The following is a 20,715-nucleotide window of genomic DNA, read 5'->3' as shown; positions in this document are numbered from 1 at the left end:
TACTATTTCAAACTTTTTATATTTTTTGAGATGGAGTCTTGCTCTGTTGCCCAGGCTGGAGTGCAATGGCATGATCTGGGCTCACTGCAATCTCTGCCTCCTGAGCTCAAGCAATTCTCCTGCCTCAGCCTCCCCAGTAGCTGGGATTACAGGTGTGAGCCACCATGCCTGGCTAATTTTTGTATTTTTAGTAGAGACAAGCTTTCAACATGTTGACCAGGCTGTTCTCAAACTCGTGACCTCAGGTGATCCACCTGCCTCGGCCTCCCAAAGTGCTAGGATTATAGGCGTGACCCACCGCACCTGTTTTCAAACTTTTTAAAAAGCGTATTTATACCTGTGATGTATATATAGGCAAAAATCGTACCCATACCAAAATATTAATAGTGATGTTTTAATTTTCTTATATTTTATGTATCCCAATTATGAAAATAATAAACATATATTTACAAATATAATCAAGAAAAAAGGGGCCAGGCACAGTGGCTCATGCTTGTAATCGTGGCAGTTTGGGAGGCCAAGGCTGGCAGATGGATCAGCCTGGCCAACATGGTGAAACTATAAAATACAAAATTTAGCCAGGCATGATGGGGGGGTGCCTGTAATCCCAGCTACTCAGGAGGTTGAGGCAGGAGAATTGCTTGAACCTGGGAAGTAGAAGTTGCAGTGAGCCAAAAAAAAAAAAAAAAAAAAAAAGGACCACAACCCTATTATGTAGTAAGGCTGTCAGGTCATATTTAAATTCTATGAGGTCATTCTAGTACATCACAGAAACCCAAAAGAAATTTCAGATTTGACACAGGGCATAATCCTAGGCCAATATTCAGGATTCTCCCACTGTGGGAGAATGAAGAAGGGGATATGACTGCAGAAGAGATGAAAAACATTTTGAGAGAATACTATGAGCAACTTCATGCTAAAACATACCAAACTTCAGATGAACAATTTTTTCTTTACCCCCGTGGGATGTTGATGAATTTTTTCTTTCTTTTTTTTTTTTTTAAGATAAACGATTTTTAAAAACTACAAAAATTGTCCAAATTGACTTAAGGAATTTTTAAAGGCCTATATGAAGAAATGAATAACAATTGCACTCTGCCTCCCCCACATCTCCCAAAAGATACCAGACCTAGATGGTTTCTCAAGCTAGTAGTATCAAATCTATAAAGAAACAGATAATCTCTGACCCATACAAACTTTTTAAGAGACTGAAAAAAAAAGGAGGGGGGACAGGTGCAATGACTCATGCCTATAATCCCAGCACCTTGGGTGGCTGAGGTAGGAGGATAGCTTGAGGCTAAGAGTTCAAGACCAGCCTAGGTAACAGCAAAACCCTGTCTCTACAAAAAATTTAAAAATTAGCAGGTTCTGGTGGCGTGCACCTGTAGTCCCTGCTACTTGGGAGGCTAAGGCAGGGGACAGCTTGAGCCAGGAGTTCCAAGCTGCAGTGAGCTATGATCACACCACTGCACTCCGGCAGAGTGAGAGACAGAGTAAGACCCTGTCTCTAAAAAAGAAAAAGAAAAAAAAAAGGTCAGCAGGGCAGGTAGCTACCCATCTCACTTTATGAGGCTATGGTATTATCCCGAAACACTGTAAAAGGACAATACAGTAAAATTTTAGATCAATCTTTCTTATGAACACACATCCAAACAAATCCTAAATAAGAGGACTAGGCAAACATACTGGCAAACTGAATCCAGCAGTGTACTGAACGAACACACACACACAGACACAGACATATTCTCTGCTATGACCAAGAAGGGCTCAATCTGGGAATATAACCTTATATTAATATTCTATTAATTAACCTTATATTCTAAAGAATAAACAGATTGTTCTTTAATATATGTTTTATTAATATTCTATTAAGCTTATATAAGGTTAATAGAATATTAATAAAACATGAATAATAATCAGATGTGGAAAAAGCATTCAATAAAATTTAACACTACCTTGTTGACTGAAACAAAAACAACCTGGCAAATCAGGAATAGAAGTGAATATCATTAACTTGAAATAAAGTAATTATCACAACCCTATAGTAAATGTCATACTTAATAGTCAGATTATTAAAAGCCCTCCCATTACAATCAGGAGCAAGACAGGAATGCCCTCTATTATTACCTTTAGTCAGCATTATGTGGCGATCTTAGCCAATAATACAAGGCAAGAAAAATAAAACAAAATCCAACAGATTCTACAGACAAACTAGTAAGAGTGCAGCAAGGTGAGTGGATGCAAGATTTACAAATATCATTAGCATTTCTATACACTAGTAAGTTACAAAATAGAAAAAAAAAGATTCCAGTCACAAGAGACATAAAAACTGTAAATTACTTGGGCATAACTCTAACCAAAAAAAAAAAAAAAAAAAAACTAGTCCTTTATGGAAAAAATTATAAAAGACCATTGAAAGATATTAAAGAAAAATTAAGCTCATAACTGGAAGCCTAAATATTGAAAAGAAGTCAGTTCTCTTTCTATTCCTGGGAAGACAGGAAGGAAAATAAAGTCAGTTCTCTCCTATTAACCTAAAATGTAGTGCAATTCCAACAAAAATCCTATTAGAACTTGATCCTACAATTCACAGGAAAAAGCAAAAGGCAAAGAATAGCCAAGACAATTTTGAAGAAAAATAACAAGGCAGACAGGACTTGCCTGTTTTCAGACTTGCTTAAAAGAGTGCAGACAGGCAAACAGACCAAAGGAACAGAATAGAGTCCAGAAACAGGGCCCCTTCCTGTATGGAAACTTGAGGGTATGGTACACATCAGACACACATCGGCAGGAAAGATGGAAGACTTCAGCAAATGGTGCCCAACAACTGGTCATCCATATGGAAAAAAGATAGCATTATATCGAACCCTCACCACACATATAAACCAAATCCAGGAGAGTTAAAAATCTGGACCAAAAAAGCAAGCTTTAGACTATGTAGAAATTACACGTAATGACTTACTGCAGTGCCTCGTTTGTTACCTTTATAGCACACGTCACAATTTGTAACTTGTTTAATGTGTGCCTCCTTTTGTCTGCTTCCCTCAAAAAATGGCAGAGATTTCTTAAGTAAATTATCTACCCTCCCCTCAAAACAAACCCCTCAACCACAGAAAAGACAAATAGATTTGACTACTCCAAAATCAACATACTAAAATATTTTTGTCGGGGCGGGGGGCTGGGGGCAGGGTCTCACTCCATCTCTGAGACAGGAGTGCCGTGATGCAAACAGAGCTTACTGCAGCCTTGACCACCTGTGCTCAAGCAATTCTCCCACCTCAGCCTCCCAAAGTGCTAGGTTTATGGTTTGAACCACATCTGGCCTAAAATCTTCTCTTTAATCAAAAAACACTAAAAACAAAATGCTATGGTTTAGATGTGGTTTAGCCCCACCAAAATTAATGTTGAAATCTGATCCCCAGGGTGGCGATGTTGGGAGGTGGGGCTGTGGAAGGTGTATGGGTTCGAGGGGTGGATCCCTCAGGAGTACCTTCGTGCTGTTCTTGCAGTAGTGAGTGAACTCCCACTCTTGCTCTGGGAGTCTGGATTACTCCTCGAGAGAATGGATTAGTTCCTGCAAGGGTAAGCTGTTGTAGGGCCAGGATGCCCTCGGGCTCTCCTCTCTTCGCATGGGTTGGCTTCCCCTTTGACTTCCACCACTTTGTGATACAGCACAGCCCTTGCCAGAAGCCACAGCCATGCCCTTGAACTTCTCAGCCTACAGAACCATGAGCTAAATAAATCTCCTTTCTTTATATATTACCTAGTCTCGGGTATTCTTTTATAACAACACAAAACAGTCACAAAATGGAAGACAAGTCACAAGCTGGAAGATATTCACTATACACATGTAACTGACAAAAGATTGGTAACAAGAATATACAGAGAACTACAAATACTTAAGGGAAAACAAGTTATCCATCAGTAAGAAAATGAGCACAGGATATGAACTGGCAGACAATTCACAGAAGACAACATAAATGGCCAACAAACCTTTGAAAAGATTCTCAACCTTACTAGTAATAAGGAAAACGTAAAACCAAACAAATACCATTTCACATCCATCAAACTGGCAAAAAAGAAAAAGTATGACTGTGTTCATCTTAACGATGTTGTCAGCATAAAATAACACAACCACACTGGGGAGCAGTTGAGAGCTATCAAAGATGACAATGTGGCCTGGTGCGGTGGCTCCTGCCTGTAATCCCAGCACTTTGGGAGGCCAAGGCGGGTGGATCACGAGGTCAGGATGAAACCGTTGTGGCTAACACAGTGAAACCTGGTGTCTACTAAAAATTAGCTGAGCATGGTGGCACGTGCCTGTAGTCCCAGCTACTCAGGAGAGTGAGGCAGGAGAATCACTTGAACTTAGTGGGCAGAGGTTGCAGTGAGCCAAGGTCATGCCACTGCACTCCACCCTGGGTGACTGAGTGAGACTTTGTCTCTAAATAATTTTTAAAAAGAAACAAAAAGGAAGGTTAAAGGACACAGATTAGAAAATAAGGCAGTGACCTAAGTGGCAGCAGCAGGCCATGTTTACACTGGTGGAAGTAGGGCTTAGTAAGAGTGGGGAACTGCACACACACATTCACAGCAGTCTGCATGGGCCCTGTGATTTGATCACTGGGGACAGCCTCCATTGGATTCACGTCTCAGGCTCAGGTCTAGGCTCAGAGCGCCTCCTGCCAGGTTGTCCTCAGCTGGCTGCAGTGGTGAGCATCCTGCCCTCACAAGGCTATTGTTTTTTGAGGAAAGCAGACAAATACACATTAGACAACACATCTCAATATCCTGACCTTGTGATCCACCTGCCTTGGCCTCCCAAAGTGCTGGGATTACAGGCAGGAGCCACCGTACCAGGCCACATTGTCATCTTTGATAGCTCTCAACTGCTCCCCAGTGTGGTTGTGTTATTTTCTGCTGACAACATAGCAACTGAGCAAAGTGATACAAAGAGTATGAACAAGGCCCTAAGCAAAGTATTCTGGGGATGTCATTCTCTGAAGAGATGGCATCTAAGCTGAACCTTTGGGGGAGACGCAGCAGGTTGTATAGCCAGTGCCATGCAGCTGCAGTGCCATGAGCCTGCCGGGACCCACAGCCTCAGAGTGATGCGTAACTGCAGCCTCCTTGAGAAGAAGCTAATACCAGTGGTACGCTAGGTCCTCAGCCCTGGGATAAAGGCACAACAGCTCTGTGACAGATCAGACTGCTCATCTGGAACCTGAGCTTGCCCAAAGGTACATCTGCTCTATGGCCACATCCTCACTGACGGCTGCACAGCTCCAAGAGTGGGGACCACAAGCTTTTGCCTGTCTACACAGAAAATGCAGAGCCAGTTCTGCTCACTTGGAAAGGCTTTGTCCACGAGGTCCCTGTGGAGAAGGGGTGTGAAGCCCTGCACCCGCCTTACCAGAGCATTTTCGGGCACACCCAGGACCACATCATGTAACATGGCTCCGCTGCCGAAGTGCTGGGCTATGGACAGGCCGCTCAGGCAGTAGCAGGTGTGGTAGAAATCACGTGACCTGTAAGGACAGGCAGCTCTGAGCAGGCACTCCTCTGCCCCGCACACATCTACGCATGCAGCCACACTAATCAGAGACTGCTGGTGCAATCACATGTCCCCCCTTGTCCTCCATGTGGCTAGAGGAGACAAGGTTTTCTCCGCAGTGACATTTAAAACCTCATAGTCTGGGCACAGTGACTTACACCCATAATTGCAGGACACAGGAGGCTGAGGCAAGAGAATAGTTTGAGGCCAGGAGTTCAAAACCAGCCAGGTCAACATAAGGAGACCCTGTCTCCACAAAAAAAAATTAAAAATTAGCTAGACGTGGTGGCACATGCCTGTTGTTCCAGCTACTTGGGAGGCTGAAGCAGGAGGGTCACCTGAGCCCAAGAGGTGAAGGCTGCAGTGAGCCACGATTATGCCAGTGCACTCCAGCCTGGGTGACAGAATGAGTCCCTGTCTCAAAAAATAAGACACAATAAAATAGAATTCCCATCCTCTGGCCCCGCCCAGCAGCAGCAACTTCGATTTTTTTCATTTCTTCTTTTTTTACCTAAAACTATTAATGGGTAAAGGGAAATGTAATTTTACTGTCAGTCTCTCCAGCTGTCTTCTGGAACAGGCTCTCCAGGGGCAGTACTAGTGATAAATCAGTCCAATTCTCTAGAAAAATACCTAAATATCTAGAAATAGGCCACATTCTTCCTGATAAATTGTGGGACCAGGCCTTCCCCTGGATGCCAAGGGCAGCAGGATGTGTGTTGGGGCGGGGGAGACAGAGGATGGGTAACAAAGGTTGGAGGACTTACTTGATTTCCCGTTTTCTTTTATGGCACATAAGGCACCTCAGATTTGAGCTTAATCATTTAATTCACTCTATAATAGCTGTCATGATTACAGCCTCTAACAACACTCAGGGGTTTTAAAACACTGTATCCTATTCTATTTAGACCAATTTAAAAAAAAAGAGGAAGGTTATCTACCAAGCAATCTGTTTCCCTGTCCGGTTGGGGCGGGGAGTGCATGCAAGCTGAGGGACAAGACAGGCAGCTGGAGATGCCAGGATCAATGGCCTCAAGGAGTGCTCCCCATCGGGGTGCTTTTTGCCATACAACCTCGCACTGTGCAGGCACTAAGAGTGACACCTCTGCTCTCAAGGTCTGGCTCTGAGTAGGCTTGAGGTACACACCCCTCTGCTCTCTCCTCCCCTCTCCCTTCCCTCCCCAGAGAGAAAGCACTCACTTGCCAGGTTTATCCAGAAGCCCCCCAGCAGGGCACTGGCAGCACATCAGGATGTACTCCTGCAGGGCCTGCTGATGGAACATCCAGTGGCTCATGCTAAGGGCAGGGTCACCTGTTGAATGGCAAAGGGTCAGTAAGGACCTGGAAGATCCAGCCAAGTATCAATGACCTAGTTTCGCTTTCTTACCTGGGGAAACAGTCAAAGTTTCCCTCTCTTCTTCCATTCATTCTTGGTACAACTGCTATCTTCCTCACATCCTACGCACAGCATGTCTCTTCTCCTGAACTTTGACGTGTCAAAGAGCAGCAGTTCAGAGTGGCCCTTTCACTTTCTCGAAATGCATCCACGTGAAATATACGTGGATGGTGATCCTCAACCACATCTCTGGCAGGCGGTGAACCAGCTTGGCTGTTTAGCTTACCTTCCCAGACTGACCTCGGTAGCTATTCCTAACTTGGTCCATGACTCTACCCTGGCCTTCAAAAGACATTCCCTCTAGCACATCTCTATTAACCAGACTGACTAGCTCAGAGAATTCTTAACAGGAGTAATGAAGTCTGTTTCTTCTACTTTTCAAAGCCTGAATTTAATTGATTTCCAAAGAGAATTCTCTAACTTGCCTCTTGGCTCAAATATTTTCCAGTGAAGCATTACTAGTAACTGCCCTCCTGCATCATATGATACCCAAGCAAAAACTGGGTATTCTGGTAATACTACTAAGGCACTGACAAGCAACTGGACTTCTTCACTCTGAAGTTCAATCAGTATGGTCAAACAATTCTGTGGGCCACACAATTATCAAGTGGGAAGTGGGGACAATCATGGGCAGGTGTGCAGAAACATCTGCATAGAAATCGATTAAAAAAATACATACATAGGATGTGCATTAAATCCTTGGTCATTTTTATAGTTTGATACCTGGGCTAAAACATGCCCAACAATAAATCATTAAAAAAAAAAAAGCCCAACAATTGGTAAATGGCACCTGAAAGCTAATTTTTCTTTCTTCCAATCTTTTTGTTTCTATCTATTTTTCTACCTAGTTATTGTAACTGTGTATCATGTGTTTTTTACTTACCACTATAGGCATAAACTTTGGATTCTACATAATCTGCATAGCCATCACTGTGAATAGCCACACCGTATTTCATTAAGTGGACATATAAGGTAACCGTATCATAAAAAGAACTGGGCCAAAAGCCTTATATATATCTGTGAGTATATAAATTTCTATGGTGAAAATTATAAAAGCTTATGGTATCAATAACCTTTTATGTTTTGGAGAAAATAGCAAAAAGGGAAAATATTTCTAAAAATAAACATGAAAAGTTTATGATACAGTCCATAAAGAGATTTAAGCAAAATATTAAACTGTTGAATATTTACTTTTTTTTTTTTTGAGATGGAGTCTCACTCTGTTGCCCAGGCTGGAGGCAATGGCATGATTTTGGCTCACTGCAACCTCCACCCCCTGGATTCAAGGGATTCTCCTGCCTCAGCTTCCTGAGTAGCTGGGATTACAAGCATGTGCCACCATGCCCAGCTAATTTTTGTATTTTTAGTAGAGACAGGGTTTCACTATGTTGGTCAGGCTGGTCTCGAACTCGTGACCTCAGGTGATCCACCCTCTTTGGCCTCCCAAAGTGCTGGGATTATAGGCATGAGCCACTGCGCCTAGCCCAAATTGTTGAAGATTTCAAACAGAAAATAATAATTTATTATATTTCTTTAAAAAACAGACACAGAGAAAAAGATGGGGGAAGGGTTTTCAAGGTTGAGCACTAGATGAGGGACAGTGGCCAGCTGACATTTGAAGGCCAGGAACAAAAGCCTCTCATCTTCAACCCTGAGTCACACTCACCCAGAAACACCCATTAAGAGACACAGGAAACTGAGCCCGACCTAAGGAGACGCATCCAGTCTACCATCTCAGGCTGGCTGCAGGCCACATGCTTTGATACACTCACAATATTTTAATCCCCTTCCTTTCTTTTCCTCACCTGTAAGCACAGTGGACTGTATAGAAGATACATACACACATGATGGGACTTCACTCTACCTTCTTTTACTTATTTCCAAGGTTGTTTCCAGTTCCTTGCCATTGTCAGTAATGCTGCACTAAATCTTTGTGAATATTATCTATGCTTAGAATTATTTTCTTCAAATAGATTGACCATAGTGGAATTATTTGGTTAAAGGGAATAAACATTTTTAAAGCTATTAATAGATATGGATAAACTGCTTTAAGAATTTATAGACTATTCTTAGCACTAAGAGTAGTCTATAGGGCTACTCTTGCCTGTGGAGTAGCCCTGCTCTGTAGAAACAGTCAAAAATAAATATATAAATGAACTAAAACTAAAAATAAAGACTTTATAGCTGCCAGCAAAATTTACAATTTTACTCTGCCACCTCCAGCATTAGCAACTTTTTGTTGCTGTTGAGAGGCCATCTCGCTCTGTCACCCAGGCTGGAGTGCTGTGGTGCGATCTCGGCTCACTGCAACCTCCACCTCCCGAGTTCAAGTGATTCTCCTGCCTCAGCCTCCTGAGTAGCTGGGATTACAGGCAGGAGACACCACGCCCGGCTAATTTTTTGTATTTTTAGTAGAGAAGGGTTTTACCATGTTGGTCAAGCTGGTCTCAAACTCCTGACCTCAGGTGATCTACCCACCTTGGCCTCCCAAGTGCTGGGATTACAGGCGTGAGCTACTGTGCCTGGCCAGCTTTAGTCACTTTTTAAAAGTTCTTAGCAACTAAAATGGTAAAAAGAAATTGTACCTGATAGTTTATTCTGATTTGCACGCCTCTGATTACTAACTGGGGGGAAATTTTTCCATAACTTGTGTTTAATTTTTGCATTTCCTTATGATGATATCTGTTTGGACTATATCTTCTGAGACCTAACAGCCAATTTTTTAATCTAGCTTTGTCCTGTATTTGCCCTCTGTCTACATCATATGTGGCACCTATTTTCTCCTTTTTGCTCTTCTGTTTTGGTTACGTGAGTTTAAAACTTTTTAAAATTAATTTTAAAATTTAATATAAAACACGTTTTATACTTAACATAATCAGACTAATTTTTCCTTTGTGATTTCCTTTTTAAAAAAATATTTAAATTTTTTTGAAACAATATTTAATGTGTATGGGGATTTTTGGGGGGATGAGTGATGAAAATGTTCTAAAATTGTTTTCATGATGGTTCACAACTGAATAGATAAGTTGTATGGTATATTATACCTTAACAAAGCTGTTACTTAAAAAGCATATTTATTAAACTTTAGAAACTGCATTACACATGTGTACAAAATATACATCTATGTCATATCCTATAACAAATAAAAGACTGATTATAAGGTAAATGATAACATGTGGCTAAAATTAGAATCTGAAAAGAAAACGCTATGTTTATTATTTAAAAGATTATAGACTGTTCCAGTGACTTCCTATATTATTGAAGCTTAGAAGCTCGAAGTTCAAAATCTCTACAACGAGCTTCCAGAAATCCTGAATTTGGACACCAGTACACATAATCACAACAAGATGAAAGCAGATATGATTACAGGGTGGTAACTGTGCACTGGAACCGGCCTTTTAAATCCTTTCTACCTCTTCCTGAAATTATAGGTCCGCATGCTAATATCAAAGGTTCCTTTTATCTAAAAAAATCAAAAGTCGTTCCAAAACATAACTGATAGGTGCAGCCATCTGTAGCTCAATTTCACAGGTGGGCAATAAAAGTCCAGGGTATGTACCAAAGAACATACAAGAAGCCAGTAACTACCAAGCCAAACAGAAACTCACAGGCCTGCTCCTTTCTTTTGCTCCACAAAACAAAAAACAAAATAACTTACTGATTTAGTCAGCACTTGATATTTTTAAGCCTTTTTTTTCTTTGTTGAGACAAGAGTCTTGCCTCTGTCACCCAGGCTGGAGTGTAGTGGCGTGATCTCAGCTTACTGCAAGCCTCTGCCTCTCAGACTCAAGGGATCCTTCCACCTCAGCCTCCCGAGTAGCTAGGAGGACTACAGGCACATGCCATCATGTCTGGTTAACTGTTTTTAATTTTTTTTGTAGAGACAAGCTCTCACTATATTGCCCAGGCTGGTCTTGATCTCCTGTGCTCAAGAGGTCCTCCTACCTTGGCCTCCCAAAGTGCTGGGAATACAAGTGTGAACCATTATGCCCAGCGCTTTAAGCTATTAATAATACTTCCTTCTTCTACTCAAATACTGTCATCTACACATGGAAGGTAGTCATTGGCATGGAGCCACTGATGGGTCACTTGTCAGGTCAGAGCATGGCCTAGACCCACATGCTGCACTATGTAGAGCCTTCTGTTTGCTTTTGAGTTAGCAATATGATCAATGCCTTTTAAAAAATGTATTTGTGCATTTACCAAAATAAAATTAGTAATGCACATGGTTTCTTAAAAAGGGCACAGTATAATACAGAAGGACACAAAATCTAAAAAGTTGGCTGGGCACAGTGGCTCATGCCTGTAATCCCAGCACGTAGTCTGGCCAAGGCAAGTGGATCACTTGAGGCCAGGAGTTCAAGACCAGCCTGGCCAACATGGTGAAACGCTATCTCTACTAAAAATAGAAAAGATTAACTAGGTGTGGTGGCGCATGCCTGTAATCCCAGCTACTCAGGAGGTTGAGGCATGAGAATTGATTGAACCCAGGAGGCGGAAGTTGCACTGAGCCGAGATCATGCCACTGCACTCCAGCCTGGGGGACAGAGTGAAACTCCATCTCAAAAAAAAAAATCTAAAAAGTTAAGTGTCCCTCCCTCTGTCTCCTACTCATCTCCCAAAGGCACCCATTGTTAAAGGGGTTTTGGGTAGGCTTCTAGGAAAAGCTGTGTACATCCCAGCCTGTGTGCCCAGGGGCTCTTCCAGGCCCCCCCTCCTTATGCTTCATGTTGTATCTCGGAGAGCTTTCCATACCAGCCTATGGTATGCAGCTACTGTCTGGAGAGATTTTTATAATTTAACCTTTAACCTTTTGATGGGCATTTAGGCTGCTATTAAAACTCCAATTCGATATACATCCTTTGCTAATATCTCTGCAGGTAAATTCCTGACAGCGCACTCACTGTGTTCAAAGGGTAAGCACCCTTATAATTTAAACAGATGTCTCCAAACTGCCCTCCAAAAAAATGATTTACCTTTTTACATTCCCCACTAACAGTAACAAAGGACCTATTTTCTCACTCTTCCTCACCATAGGGTATCAAGTATTTTAATCTCTGCCAATCCGGTAAGAAAAACAAATGGTGCCACTCTTTTGATTAGCATTTCTTTAACTACAAGTGAGCTGAGCAACTTTTCATTGGATTAATGGCCACCTTCTGTAGTTATGAGCAGGGCAGCATTCTCCTGCCAGCTAGTCTGGATTCACACAACCACATACTAACCTCTGGGAGTGCCAATCAGGTATTATAAAGCAGGTCACTTAGCCTCATTGCACTTTGTTTCCTCATCTGTAAATAATGGAACCTATTTCATAGGGTTGTTTTGAGAATCAAATGAAAAAATACAGGTCAAAAGCTCAGTACAGCCCCTGGCATACAGTGAGCACTTGAGATATCTCCGCTACCAGTAATAGCAGCAGTTGTAGTAGAAAAAGTAAGAACATTTCTTTCTCGGGGACTTCTTTCTTCAGATCCTTTGCCTGTTTTTCACTTGGGTTGTCCATCCATTCGTTACTGATTTGTATGATTTTTTTCGAATTAAAAAACTAGCCATTCATCACTTGTCACAGATATTTCCCCCACCCTGCTGTTGTTTGTAGAATTTCCCTGTTTTTATAAAGTAACTTTTGTTGCCTTTATGCAAGAAATACATACTTTTTCTAATCTTTCTAGATTAGAAAATACAAACAAGAGAAGACACAAACACCACCTGTAATTTCACATCCTAGATACTTTCTATGAATTTTTTGGAGTCAACTCTTCACTAAAAACGGGATTACACACATACTGCTTTGATATGACCAGTATATATTGTGACTATCTTTCTACACTGCATCCCCTTTTGACTCCCAAGGTCAGTATTTTGCCCTCCTCTCAATACACTTCCCTTCTTTCCAGACGCCTTTCCAAGTTCAAGAGATGCCCTGTGTCTGAGGAGGAGGAGAACCTCAGACAACACAGGCCTTCTCCCAGACAATGAAAAAAGCTGGAAACACCAAGACTCACGGGCAGTCTTTTCCGCAGACAAAGCATGGAATGCCATCAAGCCCTCTAGAACATGTACTACAATAAACAAAATGTTAACCAGCAGCCCCCCTGGAAGACTCTGGCAGCTGGTACTCCTGTTAGAGCTCTCTCCAGATTTCCCTGGGATTGCAGAATTACTGCAGCTTATCCATGCCAGGGACAGGTTTGTAAAAGACTGGCAGTTTTACCAGGGGTTGACCTCACCAGTTTTCACCGTGAGATCACCGTGACCCCAAGTTTTTTCTAACTTAGAAATACTGGGCTTGGGGAATTCCCGACTTCCCTACTAATGGTCAAGGCAGAGACTATGCAGCCTCCAGAGTTACCGCACTTGCTGACAGAGCACTTGAGTGCCTTATACACCTTAATACTAACACTTAAAGCCCAGTGGGCCCAGGCCGGGAAAATGGGGCGGGGACTCTGTTACCTTAATCCAGTGTCAGAAATGGTCACAACTCAACAACTCAAAGGAAATTAAGAAGCTCAAGAATGGGGCTCAGGGCTCGGGGTGGTGGCTTACGCCTATAATCCCAGCACTTTGGGAGGCCGAAGTGGGCAGATCACCTGAGGTCAGGAGTTTGAGACCAGCCTGGCCAACATGGTGAAACCCTGTCTCTAATAAAAATACAAAAATTAGCCAGGCGTGGTGGAGCATGCCTGTAGTCCCAGCTACTGAGGAGGCTGAGGCAGGAGAATTGCTTGAACTTGGGAGGCAGAGGTTATGGTGAGTTGAAATCACATCACTGCACTCCAGCCTGGGCAACAGAGCAAGACTCCATCTTGGGGAAAAAAAAAAAAAGTGGGGCTCAGAAACAGTTAAACAAGGAGAAAAAGTGTGAGGAGGGACAGAAAAGAATCTCATCTTTTATATTTGGACAGTTACATTATCCAACTAAGCCCAAAGAACAGCTTCTCTCTGGACTCAGGGATCTTACTCCAAAAACAGATCAGCAACCAGCAGGGCCCCAAGACGCCCCCTCTCCCACTGGTCTACTCAGAGACACCTGCTCTCACATCAAGTAAATGAGAAAGATGGTGCAGGAGTTAGCAGGCAGACTGAGGTTTCAAGAGAAAAGGAGAAAATGTTCCTGAGTTTTTGCTTGCTAACTACTTTGGTTTTGCATTCCCATTTGAGACCCCACAGAAATGAATGTGGATTTTTCTACTCCAATGGTGCAGGTGGAACAAACTCACATTAGGCTTGTTCAATGAATGTAACATAAAACATTTCTAACGGTGACAACTCTGCAGCCAGACACGGTGAGTTTTTTCTCCATGGGTTCTGGTTCTTTACCCCTTTAGGCAATTGCCTTTCCTGTTGCCGTTGCGACAGTGACTGTTGCAACACCGTGGGTTTTCAGCTCTGCCTTGAACTCAGAGGAGATGGCAGTCACCAAAGAGCCCAGGACAGGAGTGGGCTGCTCCTTCCAGATAACACAGAAGCAGCACCCACTTCCTCCCTGCTCCCCGTAGCAATTTCAAGGGAGCTCATTCTGTCATAGCCAATTTGAAGAAGCAAAGAATGACACTAAACCAATGAAACCAAATTGTACTCTGCATTCGCATGCCCCGTGGCATGAGGTTCCACACAGGGCACTCAAAATCCAGGAGAGACAGAGCTCATTTCAACACCTCTAAAAAAGCATGCTGGGCTTCCAGACCTTGTGAGTAGTGGAAGGCAATCATCTAGCCCCAGCAAACCGCTCCCCGGGCTCACCTTGGGCGTGCAGTGCACGGTGGAGCAGGGGCAGGAGCCCTGCCTGCCAGAAGGAATAGCAGCCATCCACCAGCTTGTTGCAGCGGCCCTGAAATCCTCCTTCAAATCGCATCTGCCGGCTTGTCACCCATTGCTGAGGAGACACAGATGGGAAAGGCAGTTGTAGCCTAAAAGAGACAAAATCCAGCCCAACAGGATCTCCAGTAATCAATCTGTGGATGGAGGGTTTCCCATCTCGTGGCTGCTTGGCACTCCAGTTTCCTTCCTTTTCCTCCCCTCACTGCCACAGACAGAGAGTGAAGCATTTAAGCCAATCCTGGAGGCATCCAGCCCTGATCTCTGCTCAATGTCTAGCAGACAACTACCTTTTCCTGGGTTCCAAAGCAGTGCCAGTGCTGAGAGGATAAAGAGGCCAAGCTGGTTTGTAAGGAGATCTTCAAAGTCTCTGAATAAACATGGCTTAAGTTGGAAATTTGAGGCAAGACTACCAGTGACTCATTTCTTATTACTTCCCTCCTCAGGGAAGTTTATTAAAAGCAGATAAATGAAATTTTGTGCTACATGTCATCATATGATCTCAAGGGGCTTCTCACTTTTACTTGGCACCTGGGGAAATTGACCCAAGGTCTCTTAGCAAGTCACCAGCAGGCCTAAAAGCAGACACCATCCATTCTGATTACCAAATGACAACTCTGTCCATCTGTGGCTGATATAAGAAAATCCTTTACTGTGAAGATGTAAAATACGTCTTGATGTCACTCAGTGGTCACACACGATACCACCATTCCTTGCTTATCTACAAGTTTTCTAAACACACTCTACTAGATCAAGATAGTCATGGGCTTGGTCCCTGGGAATAAGCAGAACCAACTGGCTGAGCAGATACGACATTTCCATTTCCCTCCCTAGCCCACCTAGACCATTCCAGCCACAGACTTACAGAGCTGCCTCACTGAGCTGAAAGGGCACAGGGTAGGGCATTCCCTGTATCTAGAGTCTTACTAGGTAAAGTTCCGGAAAGAAGCCACTGGGACCCTTGATGGAAGTGGGGGCCAGCCCTCCCCTAAAAGCTGTAGTTTAGATTATATCCGTGTTCAAGGCAACACCTGCCCATAGAGAGTCACAGTCACAAATTCTTAAAAGAGACATAAAACACTGCACTGCAGATTCAGGTACTTAAGATATCCTTGGTTGGTCTTAAATGAAGCAGTGCTTCCAGCAGGTAATGGAAGTGGACTAAACATTAGTCAGGTAAAGAGAAAGCAGGCGCTGCAGCAGGAAGTCCATTCTTCATTTCTACTTAACGCAGGGCTGAAATGTTTTTAAGCAGACTAGTTTATTTTTTCCAGGGCCCAAGCCCATGGATTTGTTCTGTTTCCTTGGGCTATAAGAATTCATACTTCAGATACGGGTCCTACTTCTCCCAAAGCGAATGGAAGTAGTTTGGGGTCCCTAACCCCCAGGCCACACCAGGCTGTACAGCAGAAGGTGAGTGGTAGGTGAGCCAAAGAAACTTCATCTGCATTTACAGCTGCTCCTCACTGCTCACATTACTGCCTGAGCTCCACCTCCTGACAGATCAGCGGTAGCATTAGATTCTCAGAGGAACGCAAACCCTATTGTGAACTGTGTGCCAGGCATCTGGGGTGCATGTTCTATATGAGTCTAATGCCTGACGATCTGTCACTGTCTCCCATCACCCCCAAATGGGATCGTCTAGTTGAAGGAAAACAAGCTCAGGGCTCCCACTGATTCTACATTATAGTGAGTTGTAAAATTACTTCATTATATATTACAATGTAATAATAATAAAAATAAAGTACACAATAAATGTAGTGTACTTGAATCATCTCAAAACCATCAGCCCCATTCCATCCCCCAACCCCAGGTCCACGGAAAAAGTGTCTCCCACAAAAACTGTCTCCCTTGTGCCAAAAAGATTATTACTCTGGATTAGAGGGACACTAACATTTATTAAGCACCTACTATGTGCCAGGCTGTTTATAAATGTTCTTTCCTTTAACCTTCAAAAAATAAGGATTGAAGGCTGGGCACGGTGGCTCACGCCTGTAATCCCAGCACTTTGGGAGGCCACAGTGGGTGGATCACGAGGTCAAGAGATCGAGACCATCCTGGTCAACATGGTGAAACCCCGTCTCTAATAAAAATACAAAAAATTAGCTGGGCATGGTGGTGCATGCCTGTAGTCCCAGCTACTCAGGAGGCTGAGGCAGGAGAATTGCCTGAACCCAGGAGGTGGAGGTTGCAGTGAGCTGATATGGCGCCATTGCACTCCAGCCTGGGTAACAAGAGCGAAACTCTGTTTCAAAAAAAAAAAAAAAGGATTGTTGTCCCTACCTTATAAAATAAAAAAATATCAAGCTAAAAGAGATTAGACAATTTGGCCAAGGTCCCACATCTCAGAAGCAGTAGGGACAGGGTTCAAATCTAGAACACTGGCATCATAACTGACGACTCCCTAATCACATTCCTGATTTCTGCCTGGGATATATATGGCACTTTTTCATTTCATCTCTTACTGGTGATCAGATTTTAAAACATCTGAGAAACTCTCAAGTTCAGCACACAAAGTTGGCCGTTTCAGCATAAGCCTTCAAGCTTTCATGAATCTTTAAAAAGACTATGCTGGGGGAGGCTTTCTGAAGGTGGAGGCAAGACACTGCGGCTTACATCTCTACAGAGTACAACAGAAACTCTCCAGGAAGCTCACGATGAGCCGCACAACAGAAGCCTGGCATCTGAACTCAGGGAGAGGCGCTGCATGTCACTTGCAGCTGGTTTGCTTTGAAATCATGGTCAGGGAGTACATGCTCCCCAAATGACATGACAGGGAATGCCTTCTCCTTGGTGGCTGTGGAGGTGTGTCTGTGCACCCACTCATCATTTAACTATAATCTAGTGACTCCCTGAAGCTGACTGCTTTCTGAGCTTCTGAATATTGGCCAGGAGCTTGGGGTCCAGATATAAATGCTTGAGCTGCCTTCTCAATGCAATTAGCCAGCTCTGCCTAGACAACTCATTAAATTTCAGTACTAAATGTTTATATAGTGCAGCAGGCAATAAAAGTTTGGTTTCAAAATGCTGCAAAGCTCTTCTTATAACTTTTCCTCTTAGGAGATTCTTTCTATAACGTACAATAACCTCTAATTCTACAAAACTGAAGTATAAGGAAGGTACTCTGCTCACACCAGATGTCTGCAGGACACAGTCTATGTAGTCTACACACTATTAAAAGTTCTAAGCAGGAAGACAGAAAGGCAGAAAGGGGAGCCAAGACAGAGCAGCTGTTCACTCCTTCCTCTGTATTGGAACAGAGCTAACTCTGTTAGCCCTTCCCATAGCCAAGCTCTCCTGAAGCCTGCGTGTCTGAGTACAATCACATCACAATGACCTGGGGCCTAGGGGGAGGATGGCTCAAAAGACACTTACTAATAAGCTCTTCAAGTTCAAGGAACGTTCCTTCTTGAGGATTACCAGCGCAGCCAGGCCACAGAAGGTATAGCCACCGTGCGCTTCCATCCCTGGTACCCCACCAATGCCGCCTTCCCAGTTCTGACACCTAAGAAGAGATTGAGAAAAGCAGATTGAGTGGCGGGTGAGTGGACATACACAAGTCCAGGACCATCCTAGGTGGCAGAGAAAGAGTTCACTCAGATTAAGGTGTGAGCCATCACAACTATGAATGAAAAAAAAAAGATGCCAACTAATTAACTTTTGGAAATGTCTTCTCAAAAAAAAAAAAAAAGAAGTTGGGCCTGGCGGCTCCCATGTGTAATCCCAGCTGCTCAGGAGACTAAGGCAAGAAGATCACTTGAGGTCAGGAGTCCACGGCTGCAGTGAGCTATGATCACGCCATTGTGCTCCAGCCTGGGTGAACAAGCGAGACTAGGTCTCTAAAAAAATAAGTACAATAAAAACTATAAAATGTTAAAAACCCAGACACTCAGAAACAGCCTACTTGTGTAAGAAACAGTAATTCAAAGTATTACTCTTTGGGAAAAAGTTATAAAATCATATATATACAGGGTGATAACCATCAAGTTAAAATAAAATTGAAAAGTGATTGCTAATTCTGTTGATCTTTTATTTTTTAAACAGGGTCTAAACTCAGTTACCCAGGCTGACTACAGATCACGGCTCACTGCAGCCTCAACTGATTTCCTGAACTCAGGTAATCCTCTCACATCAGCCTCCCAAGTAGCTGGAAGTATGGGTGCGTGCCACCATACCCAGCCAAGTTTTTGTATTTTTTGTAGAGATGGAGCTTTGCCATGTTACCCAGACTGGTCTTGAACTTTGGTCTCAAGAAATCCTCCCACCTCAGTGTCCCAGAATGCTGGGATTACAGGCATGAGCCACTGCACCTGGCCTCTGGTGATCTTTGAGAACAAGTCTACTGGCAATCAATATTTTTCCTTTTTGTTCTACTTTTTCTTCAAAAAGTTTTTATAATGAATCTTTATACTATTCAAAAATAATTTTTTAAAAATTATAATTAGGCCAGGTGGCGATGGCAGAACCATGAGCCAAATAAATCTCTATTCTTTATAAGTTACCCAGCCTCAGGTATTCCTTTACAGTGATACAAAATGGACTAACACAAGAAGGGTAAGAAATAACTGACTTAGCAGAATAGAGAAACCTTCCCTAGCCAAACGGTAGGTGTGAGAGAGGGGCAGCAAAAAGCAAGGTGATCGGCCAGGCACGGTGGCTCAAGCCTATAATCCCAGCACTTTGGGAGGCAGAGGCGGGTGGATCAAGAGGTCAAGAGATCGAGTCCATCCTGGTCAACATGGTGAAACCCCGTCTCTACTAAAAATACAAAAAATTAGCTGGGCATGGTGGCCTGTGCCTGTAATCCCAGCTACTCAGGAGGCTGAGGCAGGAGAATTGCCTGAACCCAGGAGGTGGAGGTTGCAGTGAGCCGAGATCACGCCATTGCACTCCAGCCTGGGTAACAAGAGCGAAATTCCATCTCAAAAAAAAAAAAGCAAGGTGATCTGCTCTAATAAAAGGTTCCAAGATTAAAGAGACAGGGTACCTCTGCAAAGTGAAATGCATCTGAACCAAGTTGGTTGGTTGCAAACCTATATAAGAATCAGACCTTTAAGTCCCCTATTCAAAGCCAGCAGAAGATGGGAAGTTTCTGAGGTTTAATCAAAAGGATCTGAATTACAGATTCTCCAACAAGCTAAGAGGAGGAAGGAGGACTGTAGCAAATGGGATTGAGAGTCAGCAATCTCAATATGATACCCCTAGCCGCATTCCCTTTGTGTATTCCACACAAGGCTGCCAGTTTCATACTCCAAGCCGGAATAGAGAAGATTCCTCTCTGAGGGAACTGATAAGCCCAAGGGAAAGAGCCTACAGATACTGCTTTGTGAATTCCCCAACGAATGGCTTGATCCTGATGACCCTCACACAGAGCTCCCAAGCAGCTTTTCACTGCTGGTCCCTTAAACATGAACAGACAGCTGTAGAGTACCAGACATTTGACAACAGTCTCTCCTATGAAAGAGAAGGAGACCAAAACAAAAATAAATGGAAGAAAATAAGACAGAAAACAGAAGAAAACCTTTTAAAGTTGTATCTTGCATAAAATATTATATGAAGTAAGACTCCTGAAAGGATAAAATATCTCCAGAAAAGAACAAGTATATAAAAAAGCAGTCAGGGAGTAAAACTGAGCTCTGGAAAACCAAAAATAGGATTACACCAATAAAAACAAGAGGATTAGAAGTGAAATAGTAAGAGCATCTCTCAAAATACAAGAAGAAGGATTAAGAGATGGAAACCAGGCAACAAATTATTTTTAAAAGTCAGTCAATCAAATGTGCTAATGGGATGTCATATTCTGGCTAGGTGCTGTGGCTCATGCCTGTAATCCCAGCACTTTGGGAGGTCAAGGCAGGAGGATCATTTGAGGTCAGGAGTTTGAGACTAGCCTGATCAACATGGTGAAACCCCGTCTCTACTAGCAAGGCTCCGTCCCAATCAA

At 43.1% G+C, this 20,715-nt stretch overlaps 1 protein-coding gene across 1 annotated transcript in view; it reads right to left on the bottom strand.

The window, feature by feature from the left end:
- Window positions 1-20,715, bottom strand: part of FNTB (farnesyltransferase, CAAX box, subunit beta) — a 77,344-nt gene that overhangs the window by 1,735 nt on the left and 54,894 nt on the right. Inside the window, exons 8-11 of the mRNA XM_035260732.2 lie at window positions 18,147-18,276; window positions 14,697-14,829; window positions 6,755-6,866; window positions 5,414-5,528 (exon numbers count right to left, since the gene is read on the bottom strand). Coding sequence (XP_035116623.1) covers window positions 5,414-5,528; window positions 6,755-6,866; window positions 14,697-14,829; window positions 18,147-18,276 — 490 coding nt within the window. The remainder of the gene's footprint in view (window positions 1-5,413; window positions 5,529-6,754; window positions 6,867-14,696; window positions 14,830-18,146; window positions 18,277-20,715) is intronic.

This window comes from Callithrix jacchus, chromosome 8 (genome assembly GCF_049354715.1).
Source record: "Callithrix jacchus isolate 240 chromosome 8, calJac240_pri, whole genome shotgun sequence".
NCBI classification, from domain to species: domain Eukaryota; kingdom Metazoa; phylum Chordata; class Mammalia; order Primates; family Cebidae; genus Callithrix; species Callithrix jacchus.
The sequence above is the reverse complement of the archived record's forward strand: the minus strand, read 5'-3'. Positions and strand labels throughout refer to the sequence as shown.